At 39.9% G+C, this 14,850-nt stretch overlaps 1 protein-coding gene across 10 annotated transcripts in view; it reads left to right on the top strand.

The window, feature by feature from the left end:
• Nucleotides 1-14,850, top strand: part of KDM6A (lysine demethylase 6A) — a 153,391-nt gene that overhangs the window by 60,525 nt on the left and 78,016 nt on the right. For all 10 annotated transcript variants that reach the window (XM_071430276.1, XM_071430271.1, XM_071430272.1 and 7 more), the window contains exon 5: nt 13,369-13,427. In XM_071430276.1, the coding sequence (XP_071286377.1) occupies nt 13,369-13,427 (59 nt within the window). The remainder of the gene's footprint in view (nt 1-13,368; nt 13,428-14,850) is intronic.

The raw sequence follows: 14,850 nt of genomic DNA, 5'->3' as shown, positions 1-14,850 counted from the left end.
ATACAGGTTTAAGGATGAAAAATCTTGGGAAAGTTAGGTAAAATAATAGTGAAAAGTAATAATGATTTTAATGACTAGAAGTGAAAGTGAACATTTGTATTGTGAAATATAAGATAAATTTTGAATGTTGAGTGGTACAGATTTAGAATACAGAAAAAGATTTTGGAGAATTATGGTAGCAAGTTCAGTTTCATATGGCATGTTGATATTTTTAAACAGCAGTATTTGAAAGTATTTGTATCCACCATCTCACAGCTCATGGTCTAGAGGGAACTGGCCTTAGTATCAGAAAAAGTAGAGTATGAAAAGAAAGTTTAAAGCCCAAACAGCATTTGGTTCAATAAAGAACAATAGAAGCCTATACTGGAAAGGATGATCTTATGTAAAGGATAAGTATAGTTCAGTGTGACATTTTTCTAGAATCCAGTCATCCTCCTCTCTAAAGCAGAACAGAAGAATGAAATTTCAGACAAATGATCAAAGCATTATCCAAGAACTATTTGCAGAGGAGATTATGCTGACTCTTGCAAGCCTAAGGAGGTGTCCAGTCAGACCAAGGAGCAGCAATTACAACCTAAAATTAATTTGTGGAACTCAGCAAGGTGTCTTTAAAATAAGAGCCCTGTGATATTTGCCAAAGGACGTTGAATTGACAGAGGAGGAGAAAATCCCCATTTGATGATGTTGGTTAATTTGCCCTCTTCTTGTCCTCTTGTCTCTCCTCCTTCAGGCTGTCAGCTGAGTTTAGGTATAAACTGCTCCAGAGGAAAAGATTTTAAAGCTACCAACTCTGAGAGGTTTCTTACCTAGTATGGTGAGGTAGTAGTCAGAAGTGAAGAAACAGGAGTGGATTAAAAAATGTTTCAGTTCCCAGTCCAGGACAGCCGTGGTGTTTCCATTTGCAGTTTGTCAGAGTTAATTTTTCAGAAATTAAACTGTTGACAGAAGTAATTAAGTGAAATCAGGTACAGCAGCAGTGATGCAATGGTAAGAAGAAGAGGGATTAGTGAGGGAGGAAAGCAACCTGAGCTCTGGATCAGAGGAGGAAAGAGCTGCAGTGCAGAATAGCCAGAGATAGGGAGGGCAAAAGAAGTGTCCTGTCATTTGGCTTGTTTGTATTTTTTCTGGGTTTGTTTTGCCTTTAGAACCTGACGGCTCTTAAACTCACCAGTCTATATATTCACAGAGTGGGCTGAACATTTACTGAGGTACAGTTTTCTGTTAAGAAATGATGATTTGATGGAATTGAAATGCTCTGTGGGAATGGTTGGTGGGCTGCCCAGCTGCTTTGCTCTGCTCTTGGCTGCTGGCCATCCAGTCTGCTCCCCCAGCTGCCTGTCATGTGGGCCTGCTGCCTTGGCTCTTGTAGCCCATTTTAAGTATTTGTACATTCTAACAAATAAAACAGCAAATCACCAATTAGAACACCAATTAGCCATCACTACTTAACCAACTACGGTCTTAATTGGACAATCATTTTCAGTAATAATTGATTGATCCCTAACTAGCAACCATTAATCAATGATCTTGCATTTCAGTTCTTAAAACAAACCTTTAAAATATTGACACATTCTTGTTTAAATTTTTGATACATATGTAAGAATACATAAAATATATACCCCAAAACGTGCTAGCGGATAATGCTTCCATTTTTCAGATGTAACTGATTAATGAAAAATAAAGTCAAGATTCAAAACAGCTAGTAAAGTTTTTTTCTAAAGCTGATACTCAGAATTTTGTTCCAAATGTGGGATTTTGTTCAATTTGCAGTTTACAGAACAAACTGTTTTTATGCTGGAGTTAATGAAGCTGGGCAATGACGAGCTGGTGTCTGTTGTCCTTTCACACCTCCTGTCCTTCCCTCTCCCACGTAAGCACACACAAACTGAAATTCCTCTTGTTTTCCTAGTGAGGCATCCTCAATGACATCTTGTTTCCTATGGCATCTCTGAGCAGGAAAAGCACATGCTTGATTTAAAGCTGTGCTGCTGGGCTAAGTGTCTTTTCCCAAAGAGGAGAGAATAATTAAGCTCTATGTGCTTTCTGAAAGTAGGCCTTGTCTTGGGGGTTCTTTTTCCTACCCAACAGGCATTTTCAGTGACATTCCTCCAGTTTTTCATCTTTGAGAAGTCTTGCTTTCTCTAAAACTCATTTGAAGGCAGCTAACAGGTTCAAGAGTTACTCAGCTGGAAAGAACAACATAAAAGCAGCAACAGCATTCTTAGGGGACTTGGTTAAAAATTAACCTTTGAATTTTTCCATTAAGCAGAGTTCCAGATTCAGCTGGATTTTTGTTACTGCCCAGCATAATGTGGTTTAAGATTCGAGGGGAACAACCATAGAGAGTTTTCAGTTAATTTTTGTGGTTATTTTCCTTTGGTTTTTGCTGGTCTGTTTGTGTGTATTTGAATCTCTTTATAGTCATTCATGCCTTAGTATATTCAACTTGTCCACTCCCATTTTCTGTGGAGTGCCTGAGGTAGAGCAGCTGTGTAATTAATGATAGTAAGGCTCTTTTCCAACACTAGTGATTTTCCAGCAGTGAGAAACTGACAGGGAAATAATGGGGCTACTTGTCAACTCAGTGGGATTCCTATCTTTGCTGGAACGGGTTGGAAAAAATGGTGAATCAAGGACAGAAAATTCCATGCTAGTAGTTCTACTTCATAAAATATTTTGAAGATTGATGTAAATGGTGATGATCACTTGCCATATGAAAGAGGATAAAACATTTGAATGAACTGTCCAGATGTCATAGTCCAAAAAAGATGTTCCAGTAATGTTTGTGTGTACACATGAGCCAGCATTAGTTTCTGTACTTGGAAAATATTTGTGAGGAGATCTCATAGTTTTTCTGAGGTCAGTATATCTAGATGGGAATGAGGGAAGCTAAATCCTTTAGTTAGTATGAAATAAGAGCACTACTCACCAAAGAAAAGCAGAGGATGAGAAGACCTGCTCAGTGTTTAATTTGCTTGTGCTGATCAATATCTGGGCCCACCTCAAGGGTATTGGCAAAATAAGGAAGTGCCTACAGGACAGCATGATGGGGGGAATCTCTCTTCTTTGGTCCGTATTTGTTTTTGATAATAACTTTCTTCAAGTTCATCCTGACTTGAGAGAAGTTGGATAAGAAGGAATGGAATCCTGCATGGATGAACAAGATGCTGCTGACAAAAACTCAGGCATAAAAAGGAAGCACACAGGAGGCAGAAGCAAGGATTGATGACTCTGGAGAAATAGAGAGAGATCATCCAAGCATTCAGGGATTGCATAAGCAAAGCCAAAGCCCACATGGTGTTGAATTTGGTGAGGGACATAAAGGGCAACAAGAGAGCTTCTGCAAGTGTATCAGCAGCAAAAGGAAGATGAAAGAATGCAGGTCTGCTGCTAAATAAGGCAAATGACAAAGGATAAGGGAAATACAGAGGTACTTCATGTTAGCACCTTGGGCTTTACTGGTAGGACTCACCGTCAAGGCCCTTGAGACCATTTGGGAGGTCTGGACCCAGGAAGATTTGCTCTCAAAAGAGGATCAAGTTTGAGAAAATTGAAATAAAAAAAATATCTACAAGTCCATGGGACCTGCTGGGATATGTCAATGAGTGCTGAGGGAGCTCATCTCTGTCACTCTGAGACCACTCTCAATTATCCTGTTAGGGTCATGGTGATGGGGAAGGTTTCTGAGGCCAGGAATAAAGCAAATTTCACTCCTGCCCTTAAGAATGACAAGAAGGAAGATCCTGGGAGCTACAGGCCAGTCAGCTTCACCTCCATCCTTGTGAAGGTGATGAGAGCAAATTATCCTGGAAGCTGTTTCCAGCACATTCAGGGCAGGCAAGTCACTGGAAGTAATCACCATGAATTTATGAAGGAGAAATAATGCTTGATGAACCTGATAGCTGTTTGTAACACAGTGACTAACTCGGTGGAGGGGATGAGAGCCACAAGATACTGTTTGTGTTTGTTTTAGTAAGGCTTTCCACACTGTTCCTGTAATGTGCTCACAGACAAACTGATGAAATACAGACTAGATAAGTGGTCAGTGTGGTAGACTGAAAACTGGCTCACCCAGGCTCAGAGGATTGTGATCAACATCACAATCATGATGTTTTGATCAACATCACAGTCATGGTCAAGCCCCAGATGGCAACTTCAGTACCACACAGCCACTTGCTCACTGCCTACTTCCCCCCTGGTGGGAAGGGAAGAAGAATTGGGGAAAAAACAAAGGGTAAAACCATGCAGGCTGAGGTAAAACCAGTTTATTTAAAGTGAAACACAGTAAACACAGGACTAGTAATGCTTATTTAAGTGAAACACACAGTAATACTAGTGATAATATTAACAATAATAATGATTTCAACACAAAGGAGAGAGAAAGGAATAACCCAAGAAAAAGAAGCACTGAACAATACAGTTGGTCCCCACACACTGAGCAGTCTGAGCAGTGATCAGCCCCTCCTGGGCAGCTCCTCTGTGTTTGAATATTGGACATGACTTTGTATGGGATGGGATGTCCCTGTGCCCAGTCTGGACCAGCTGTCCCAAGCCTTCTGCCTGCCTGAGACACACAGAAAGGTCCTGACTTAGGGCAAGTTGTTACCACTCAGTAACAACTGCAGTGTCTCTGTGTTTACATTATTCTTTTCCTAAATCCAAAGCACAGCACTGCACCAGCTACTAAAAAGAAAATGAACTCTATTCCAGCCAAAACCAGGACATGTCTCAAAGTCCAGCTGGAGGCCAGCCATTACCCCATGGCTTGAGAGTGGGACCTGTGCTCTTCAGCACCTTGGGTGGGTGACCTGTGTTACAGCCTAGGGTGCACCTTCAGCAGGGTTACAGGCAGGACCAGACTGGGAAGAGATGACAGAGTTGTGCTGCTGTTCAGAGGGAGCTGAACAGCCCCAGGAGCCTCCTGGTGTTTGACAGAAGCCAAGTCCTTCATCTCTGGAGGAACAACCCAGTGCACCAGCACAGGCTGGAGGATGGGGGAGCAGCTTTGTAGGAAAGGCCCTGGGTGTCCTGGGACATGAAGTGACCATGAGCCAGCCCAGTGGCATCCTGGCTGCATAAGGGAGACCATGGCCACCAAGGTGAGGGATGATCTTTCCTCTCTGCCGAGCCTTGGTGAGCTGCATGTGGAGGTCTGGGTCTGGTGCTGGGCTCCCAAGAAGAATAGAGTGGGGTGAGAGTGATAGTAAAGGGCCATGAGGCTGTGTAAGTGCTTGGAACATCTCTCATGCAGGGACTGGAGGCTGAGGGAGCTGAGTTGTTCAGCCTGGAAAGGATCAGGAGTGTCTTATCCAGTTTTACAAATAAACAGAGTCAGAATCTTCTTGGTGGTGTGTAGTCAAAAAAGGAAAAGCAGTAGGCACAAATTGAAAACACAAAATTCCTGTTAAACACATAAAAATGTATTTATTTCTTTATTTGTGAAGGTGATTAAACAGTGGAGAAGGTTGCCTGGAGGGTTTGAGGGGCTGGTGTGTCAGGGCGTTGAGGGTAGGACAGTCGGGATGGATGGAGATGAGAGATCTCTGCAGCCAGGGCTTGGAACTTGGGGTTTATTCCAAAGGGCCTGGGTGCAGGGCCCTGCTGGGAGCTGCCACAGCTCAGAGCAGGCCCCAGAGAAGAGAGGGGCAGAGAGGATGAGAGGGTGAGAGTGTAAAAAGGTAAGAGAGCAAGGTTCCCATTACAATACAATAAATCTTCTTCTGTGCTGAATATTCTAATTCTCACTAACCAATCTAGTACAATATACAAATCCTATAGCATTTACATACAGCCTATAAGAATCACTACATTACCAGACTGTGTTACATTTTAAACCCTCAAAACTCCTCTTTGGACCCCTTCTGCCAAGCTGGTAGGGTCTGCTCTGACCCTTGGGCCTGTCTGCAAGCAGAGGGTTTTGTTTCATCAAAGGGGGATTACCTTCAGCCAGCCACACCATTGTTTTCTAGTTGTTCAGTAACTAAGGGATCTCAAAGTTTGCTTTCATTTCAATCTCACTTATAGTTTCTATATTCTCAAAATCTTTTGCCAGACAATCATATTTATAAGGCTTTCCTGTTTCATCTTTCCCAGCATTGGTGTCCTTGGAGGCAGTCAAAACCCAATTGGACATCATCCTAGGAATGCTGTAGTTGTGCCTTCCTTGAGAAGAAGGTTGGACTAGGTGATCTCCAGAGAGATTGTCTCTTTTTGTGCAAACATTGGATAAATTGGTTTAGTTATAAAGTACCTGGTGTCAGTCTTGGTTTTCTGTTTGGAGTTAGGGGGATGTTTCTTCATAAAGTCATGTATCATACAAAATAAATTAGAAGCTTTGTGATTGTTAACAACATTCAGGGAATCTACAGGGAGAGTATTAAATTTGGTTACATGAATCATCTGGATAAAATATCTCTCGAGGTGAGTTGCACAACACCTTTGCTCACTTGATTCATGTCAGAAAAATTCTGTTTCCTGTTAAAATACTTAAATTATTGAGAACACTTGTACCAAGTGAAAAATTAAGATGTTTACATCAAGTGAAATATTTTAAGGCACATAAATCAGATGCCCATAGCAATGATCACAGTTTAGACACTTGCTTGGCTGTTTGTTTGTGTGACAAACTTGGAGGGACACTAGTTGATCAGAAGTCCCTTTTGCCAATGGAGCTAGGTTTATTTATGGATAAAAAAAATACATGGTTTGCAAAACTGCATAGATTCCTTCATCACTGAAGAGGATCTCAGTTATTTGATATTGTTTTGTCAGCTTCTCATTTTCATAGGACTGTGCTCCCTACAAAGTAATTTTAAGACAGTATATTATTCAAGAGTGTTTGAAATAATGAATGTCTGTTGAATTAATTACTTTATGTGGATTTCAGTAATTTTCCAGTAATCTTGTCTTGATGTACCTGTCCATCCCTGCGTGTCAGGAAGCTTTTGTTTACAGATAGTGCTGGAAAGCCACTTGGAGGGTAACAAGGCTCCTACTTGAGCTTCTTCACACAGGTCTTGCCAGGTGTGTTTCAGTCCATGAGCAAAACTGTGGGGAGAGAAGTGTTTTGGTGGGGTGTTTTGCTGGGTTCCCAAGAAGTTGAAAGAGTAGTTTTCCTTCAGAGGGGAGCTTCAGGGAATGTGGAAATGCAGCACTGCTGGGAAATTGCAAAGGATAAATGTACTGTCTTCCCTAAAGAGGAGATGAGTAGGATGGCCAAGAGAGCATAGTAATTTCAGAGATAGGTACTACTTAAAAAGGGAAAAAACCTCACAATTTGTAGATGGTGTGGTATTTTTATTTGATTTCTTTGGTTTTATTTCTCCCTAATTTCTAGTAAGAATTTTTCTGTTATGAAAAAAAAAAAGTTTTTATGAATTAAGAAAGATAAATTTATTCTGGAAGTAGTAGGTGTATTTTGGCAATATTTACTCTCAGAAAAGATCGTCCTCAAGAAAATGAGGAATTACTTTGTAGCTATTTACCAAGATATTACCTATGACAGAATGTATTTGTCCCAGGAATAATGACTTTTATATTTTAATTGCTTTCACGTGGCTACTGGGATACAGACACACACCCAGTAACAAATTTTGGAATATTATGATTATTGCTCCAGAAGCAGAGTCATTGCAAGCATGTTAGAGATAGCTGTATTTTCAAGTCCTGTATAAATGTGATGATTTTTTAGGTACTATAAAACTTGAAGAAGACAAAACTAATGATGCTAATTTACCATACACACAGGGTTCTTACTATTTTTGCAGGTGATTGGAACTTACAGCACATGTAGATGGGTAGTTCTCTTTTTCATGTTTATACAAATGTAAACAAATTTTATTTGAACCCTCCCCTCTTTCTCCTGAGCACTTACAGTCTCTGTGCTAGAGCCTGTCAGCTCCAGCTCCCAAGGGCCTGGAACTGTTTATAAACAGGGGCCTAAATGGAATTTTTTATTTGGTATAAACTCTCTAGGGAGTTGTTACTACGGATTTGAGTAGTGTCAGGAGGAAGAATTAGGCACCATAGTGTCAAAACTTCATTTTTCTTTTTTCTTTTTTTTTGAATTTCAGTAAAGAATAAACATATTCACACATTTAAACACAAAAACTGTTCTTTTGCTTTGAACAGGTGGCCAGGAGACCCTGTGAGCAGAGGATGTGACATAGGCTGTAAAGCCTTGTTTTCCTGGTTAGGTTTTCTGAGGAGCAGTGGCCGCCTGCCCACGCGTGTCTTGTGCAGCCTGGGGTGATGTGGGCTGGGCTCAGGGCTCCAGTGGCTCCTGGGCAGTCAGACCCTGCTGCAGGCAAGCTAAATATGTCATCAAAGACTTTTTTATTCCTGTCAGCAGTAAACAAGTGAAAAGCAGTCACTGATCTCTCATAAGGGTGCTGAATGTCATCTTTTTTCCATAATTTTTCTTTGACTAACCAGCTACATGAGAACTTTTTTTCCTCCTGTTTTGGTTATTATATAGGATGGTGGGATACACTCTGATTTCTAATTAATTGAAAGGTTTATTTTATCTACATCTGGCCCTTCTCCATAGAGTCACAAAGAATCTCAGAATAGTCAGGGATGGAGTGACCTCTGGAGATCATCCAGCCCAAGCTCCTGCCAAGGCAGGGTCACCCAGAGCAGGTGACACAGGAGCGTGTCCAGATCAGTCTGGAATGTCCCCAGAGAGGGAGGCTCCACACCCTCCCTGGGCAGCTGTTCCAGAGCTCTGCCACCTCCATGGAAAGAAGTTCTTCCTCAGGTTGAGGTGGAGCTTCTTGTGTTTTAGTTCATGCCAATTGCTCCTTGTACTTTTGCTGGGCACCACTGGCAAGGGTCTGGTACCATCCTCTTGGCACCCACCTTGGAGATACTTGCATTTATGGATAGAAGAACTGGTGCATTTGCCTGTGTGTGTCACTGATTAAGGACCTGCAAGAAGAAGGCTGGCAGGAGGCTGAGAAGTTATCTCTTGTTATCTCTTGTTTTTATCCACCTTGTACTGACCCATGGATCTTGCTTTCTCTGAAGTGAAACATTTACATGTGACTTTGATGATTTCAGTGATGTTGGAGAAGTCACTGGAGGTTTGATAGATATTTTGGTGGGAACAGTGTAGGCCTAAAGAGCTTTTACTTGTGTACCAATCTTTCACTTGTGCTGATGCTGTTGTTAATGGGGGTCCACAAATGAATTTGCCTGGGAAACTGATCCACTTAAAAAAATCCATTTTACCTAGATACTAATAATCCAGATCACTTCTGGCATCCAGTTGGCTATAGTACTCTGAAGATAATTGTGTCAGCACAAATGAGAGAGGCAGTGCTAGGGAATGTTTGTGAATCAGCAGTGCTGGGAACTATGGCAAAAACTGCTCCTTTTCATTTCCAGATGGCAAGGACCTGGCTGGATGCTGCCCTGAGACTGCTTTGAGTTTTTAATGTTTTTTTCTACTCTCTGACTCTCTAGATGTGCCTAACAGATTTTCATTTGCAAGCATAACTGTGAAGTGAATTCCTATGTTTATAAAACACCAGTTTGGAGTCTGTAACATACACAGTCTCAGCTGTGTATGGCAGATAAGTGAAAAACATCTGGACCCAGATGTGGCAGCCACACAAGGGTAGAGCCAGTCCAAGATGGCTGCTTGTGATCTGAATGTGAGGTGGCCAATGTTGGCCAGGACAGGTGCATTTTTGTGCCCCTGTGTTTGTAGATAAGTGTCACTGCTGGGCTGGGCTGATGTGTTTCTGTGGGACCTGCTGGCTGCACCCCTGGAAGGTGGAGAAAAAGGCTTTGTGTGGACTTGGCCTGAAATGCCTCAAGAACAGAACACGTGGAATGCTGGGGATCTGTTTCCATCTTCTGCTTCAAAGAGCCTAAAAAAAAAAATCAGTTATTTGAGTTTCAGTAAAAGGCCTGGGAGATGGGTGGAGTCTTTCTCATTGGTGAATTTTTTTTTCCTTGATCGCTTAAAACAAACAAGACCAAAAAGTCTTCAATGTGCTTATTCACACCAGATATATAAAAAGATGCATACAAATACGTTTTTGCCTTCTGAGTTACCTGTTGACAAAATGTGTGTACCACACTCTTAGAAAATAAAATTGAAATGTTGCTCAGCGTTAAATAGTGCATGTAAGTAACAGACTGAACAATATCAACTTGACAATTTCCTTAAATTGCATAAGCATGTAAAATGGAAAGAGGTATTTGAGCCATCTAGTGGTTGGTATGAAACATTTTAATATTTTTTGGTAGTTCATAGAAAATTTAAATTATGTCAGCTTGGAAATAGCATTTCTGATTTGTCTGTGTGTGTAGCATGGCTGTTGAATGAAAAAACCCAAGCATTCAACTTCAGATTTGAGGCACAGCCTGTGGGGGTTTGTATAATTTTTTCACTCAAGATTCTAGTGAAAAGAGATACCAGATAACATAAAAATTAAATTAGAAGTTAGTAGCTAAAGAATGCATTTTGCTAGCATGATAAATGTTCTAGATGTTGAGGGTTGTGTAGAAAGTTCAAGGAAAGGACTGTAATAAGATAATTTTGTTTTCTGCTTCTTACTTAAAAATGCATGGAGGAAAAAGGCCTTAAATTCTACCTCAACAGCTATTTATAGCAAAGACTAAATCACAGGAGTGGTCTTTACTGGAATACATGGAATGATATCCTTTGGGAGAAACTTGTCAAAACTAATAGAAGAAACTGAAAACCCATTTCTTAAGATGGGGTGTGTTCCTGGTAAACAGAATCTTACAGTTTTAAAAAGGACATTTTGTAGATGAAGATTTGGGTAATGATCCTGCTTGGTTAAGCTGTGGTGGCATTTCATATTGGCCCTTGCCAGTAAGAGCTTGACTGCATTTTGAACTTGGTGGTATTCTGCAAAAGTAATGGACTTGATGTGCATCTTGCCTTGAATTCTTTGTGGGAAAGTGCAGCCACACTTTGGGACACTGTGATGTCTTCCAGCCCTTGTGAGTCCTGTCCCTGTTCAAATACAGTTTAAAAGATACTTTTTAATCTTAGCTTATTAGATAGTAATATTAGCAACAAGCAGTTGATACATGGTGATACATATGATTAGAGCTCTAGGATTTCAGAACAGATAAATTCATGATCCATTCTGACATTTCAGAATTTGCATCTTTACATTTGAAGTGAAGTATTACAGATATAAATATTAAATCTTGCCCTGTTTTTTATTGAGAAGAGAGTGGCAGCTTAAGATATTTTTAAGGTCAGTCTCAAAAGGAGAAGGAGAGAAAAGTGGGAAAACCAGGCACAGGACAGAACAGTGATGGTTTATTTGTAGTGCTGTGAGGACCATTTGAAAGCTTTATGTGAACTTGATACATAAATTACATTTTGATAAATCACTTGCATCTTGGTTCTGTTGTGCCTTGAAAGTGGATTGTTGTTAACCCTTAGCATCAAAATATCTGGGAGATTTTTCTGAATCTCTTTCTTGGACTGTGAATTGTAATAGGTTTCATAAGAGGAAGTCAAATTCTTTGCAAATTGAAGAGTTTTTAGTTGTCTGGCACATTTTGTTTGAATTTTGCAGCGTTGAGATGAAGGATTTTTGTGATCACTGTTGTTCTCAGTCTCTACAATGATCTAAACTTGACTGAGATTTGAAATAACAGAGGGGACACTGGACAGTCCTGTTAAGTTCTGTCTGAAAAACGAGCTGGCCTGAAGATAGTGATGGCTCCTGGAGGCTGTATTTTGTGGGCTTCCATGTTGCCCACATGAAAATCTCTCTTTCTTCTTCATTTAAAATGACTTTTCAGTCAGGGCATTGTGTGCTCTGCTTTTGAGCCTGCCTTCTTCCTGATCTTCCTGTTACCAGAGCACACTTGGAACATGTGAAAAACACAGAATATGGAATTGGAGACACTTTATCTTTATGATGTCCATGGTGTGCTTTTATTCAATTAAAAGGGAATGTGGGTTTACAGTAGTAATAAAGTGTCCTCTTCTATTGTTTATGCACTTCCCTCTGCACTCCTGTTAACATCTTCCAGTGCTCTGATTGCTGTAGTATCTGCTCATACCACAGCATTCTCCTGGAAGCTGTCCCTTGCTGAAGCTGGGATCCAGCTGCATTCATGAGAGGATCTTTGACATCCCCCCTGGTTTTAATTTGCATTTAGACTATGCAAATGAAGGATAATCAAATTATCATACTGGATCCTGTTTCTGATGAATGCTGCTCTTTGAATTGTCTTCTGGTTACCAGTTACTTTGTAGGAAAAACTTGATTGTAACTTGTATATTTGGGTTGGGTTTAAGTCATAATTAGTATTCCTTTTGTGGAACTCCTTAGAAATTTGACTTGTTAAAGAACTGCATGCAAGTGGCAGAGAGATTATCTTCAAGTGCAGTCTTTGACAACTGAAAATCCAGATCTTGTCCATGTGTCAGAGCTTTGGGATGCATACCTGGTGTCTCAGAATCAGAATTATACAGGAGAAAAGCCTAAAAATGTGTCTTAGGCAGCATGTACAGTGTCTCCTGTAAATAATGGAATTGTTCTGCTCAATAAAAAACAAATGTGCTGTGGCATAGCTTTGCAAAAGGAAAAGGAATTTATTTATTTTTCCTAATTTAGGAAATATGTAATAATTATTTTTGGAACTGGATAGTTAAACATGCATTAAATATTGTTAGTAATTTTACTTTGGAAATAAGTCATAGTTTATATGAAAAGAAAATGGAGGAGAAATGAGTTTCCAGAAGGGGAATGATTTTTGTTGTTTTGACTTGGTTTTTACCTTTTGCAAATAGGGGGATAGGAGCTAGAAACTGGATTAATAATGAAGGAATATTATTGTTGTAGGTTTGAAATTGATGGTTTGTGTTTTTTGGTATTCAGAAAAGTGAAATCTCCTTAAGCATATTTTCAGATTCATTTAATTAGTGTTCTGCATTAGACACTGAAATTAGAATGTGCATCTCTGTTTTCTTTTATGTGAGTATAAATCATTGTGACTATGAAATGATGCTTGGTCATAAACTATTTTTTTTTTCATTATATTAGACTGCTGAAGATTTCTACTCCTTCAGTTCTTTCCCTGCTGTTGTAGAACAGAGCACATCAGTTTCTCTGATGTAAAAGTACTTGAATATTGTGGTTACTCTTCCACTAAAATAGCCACTTTTTTTGTAACCATGGAGAATCACTGCATTTTTTTTTTAAGTGTCTACCTATCTTTTTGTTGCTTCTTTTTGGCTCTTCTCGTTTTAGGTGTATTTTAAATATATTTGTCTTATAATGGAAATAGAATATCAAAGGATGGATAAAATATTAGAAGCTCAACTTTTATCTGGGTTTTAAACACTGTTTCTTTCCTTTACAGAATGCTGCCTTTTTATATGGCCTTGGTTTGGTCTACTTCCATTACAATGCCTTTCAATGGTAAGTTGGAATAAGCTGACAGTGTCAGTATTTTGTGTGGTGTCCTAACAGTGTGTGATTACTTCACCCTCAGCTCAGTGCGAGTGTAAAATAGTTTAATTTTGATTTTACTACATTTAAGGTGTTTGCAGGTGTTACTGTCCTGGGTCAGTATCTGTATTACTGTAACATCCTTGGGGCAGCCACAACAGTTCCATGAAAAGGAAAACACTTTGGGAGAAGAACTTGCACTCCCTTTAGCACAGTTCAGCAGTGGGGATGGAGCAGAATGACTCAACAGGCTTTTGGGAATTCTTGTTATTGATAATCTGTGGCCTGGGTTTGTTACAAAGCCTCTTATAAAACACCTTCTTGGCACAGAGGTGGTAAATGGGGCTTGTTTTCATTTTGCTTGGTAGGCAGGAATTTTGACAGAGCTGCATTAGGTGAAGGGTTTGGATATGAGGAGCAATAGGCTCAGGTGGAATCAATGTTTCAATCTGATGGAAAAACTCAGGGTTAAAAGAGTTGTAATTTCTGCCAGGGCTTTGAGGACTGAGCAGGGCTTTTGTTGAGGGTGAGGGAGGGTTGGGTTTCACTTGGGGTTTTGGTTTTACTTTATCAGTGATGAGAGTGGTGAATGGAATGGACTCAGTCACTGGAGTTCTGTTCAAAGGTCCTCAGACTTTTATTGGTGTTTAATCCTGTGGAGATAGAGTTAATTCATGGGGGAAAAAGAAAGGTGCAGGGTTTAGGTCAGTCTGTTTTACACTCAGTACAGAGACTGTTGGTACAGTGAGTGTGACTTCAGGACTTGATTGATCACTAAAAGTTCCATTGTGTTACTGAGCTAAGCCTGATTGCAGTTAGGGATGCAGTGAGTGACCACTGACTGATGGTTGGGAACAATGGAGCAGGATTTCTCCCCCACCTCTCCTTAAATAGTTTTTGTGTATCTTTAAGGCAAATGATTATGCTTTCCTCAGGATAATGTGCATAAACTTTTATTCTTCAAATTAGAATAAGTTGGTTAAATTATGAGCTCAAAACATGGATTATTTTATCTTGCAGCTTACTGCTTTTTTACTGATAGTGGTGAAATGAATGTCATTCCTTTGTTGTATTGTACAGGGCATGCAATTCTGTTGCATTCTAATTAACAAGAGAAGAATAGTAAAGTTTTCAGAAAGCCTGAGAATCCATTGTTTTAAGATTGTGATGAGACTTGGCTGAATTTTACCAGGTTTCAGAATATTCTAGCTGCTACATAATCTTGTCTTCCTCATTTAGCATTCAAAAGTATTTTGTGCACCATTCCTTAGAAGCTGTATCTTGTTACAGTTTGCACTGTGAAAATGGTAGATAAACTGTAAGATAAATAAGGCAAAGCACTTAGATTTAGAGTAATTAATTTTTTGAAAAGCCACCTGTTCAACATAGGCTT

The sequence above is a fragment of the Agelaius tricolor genome, unplaced genomic scaffold (assembly GCF_023055355.1).
Source record: "Agelaius tricolor isolate 1412-34295 unplaced genomic scaffold, bAgeTri1.0.p SCAF_7, whole genome shotgun sequence".
Taxonomy (NCBI): domain Eukaryota; kingdom Metazoa; phylum Chordata; class Aves; order Passeriformes; family Icteridae; genus Agelaius; species Agelaius tricolor.
This window is presented reverse-complemented; position numbering and strand designations above follow the sequence as displayed.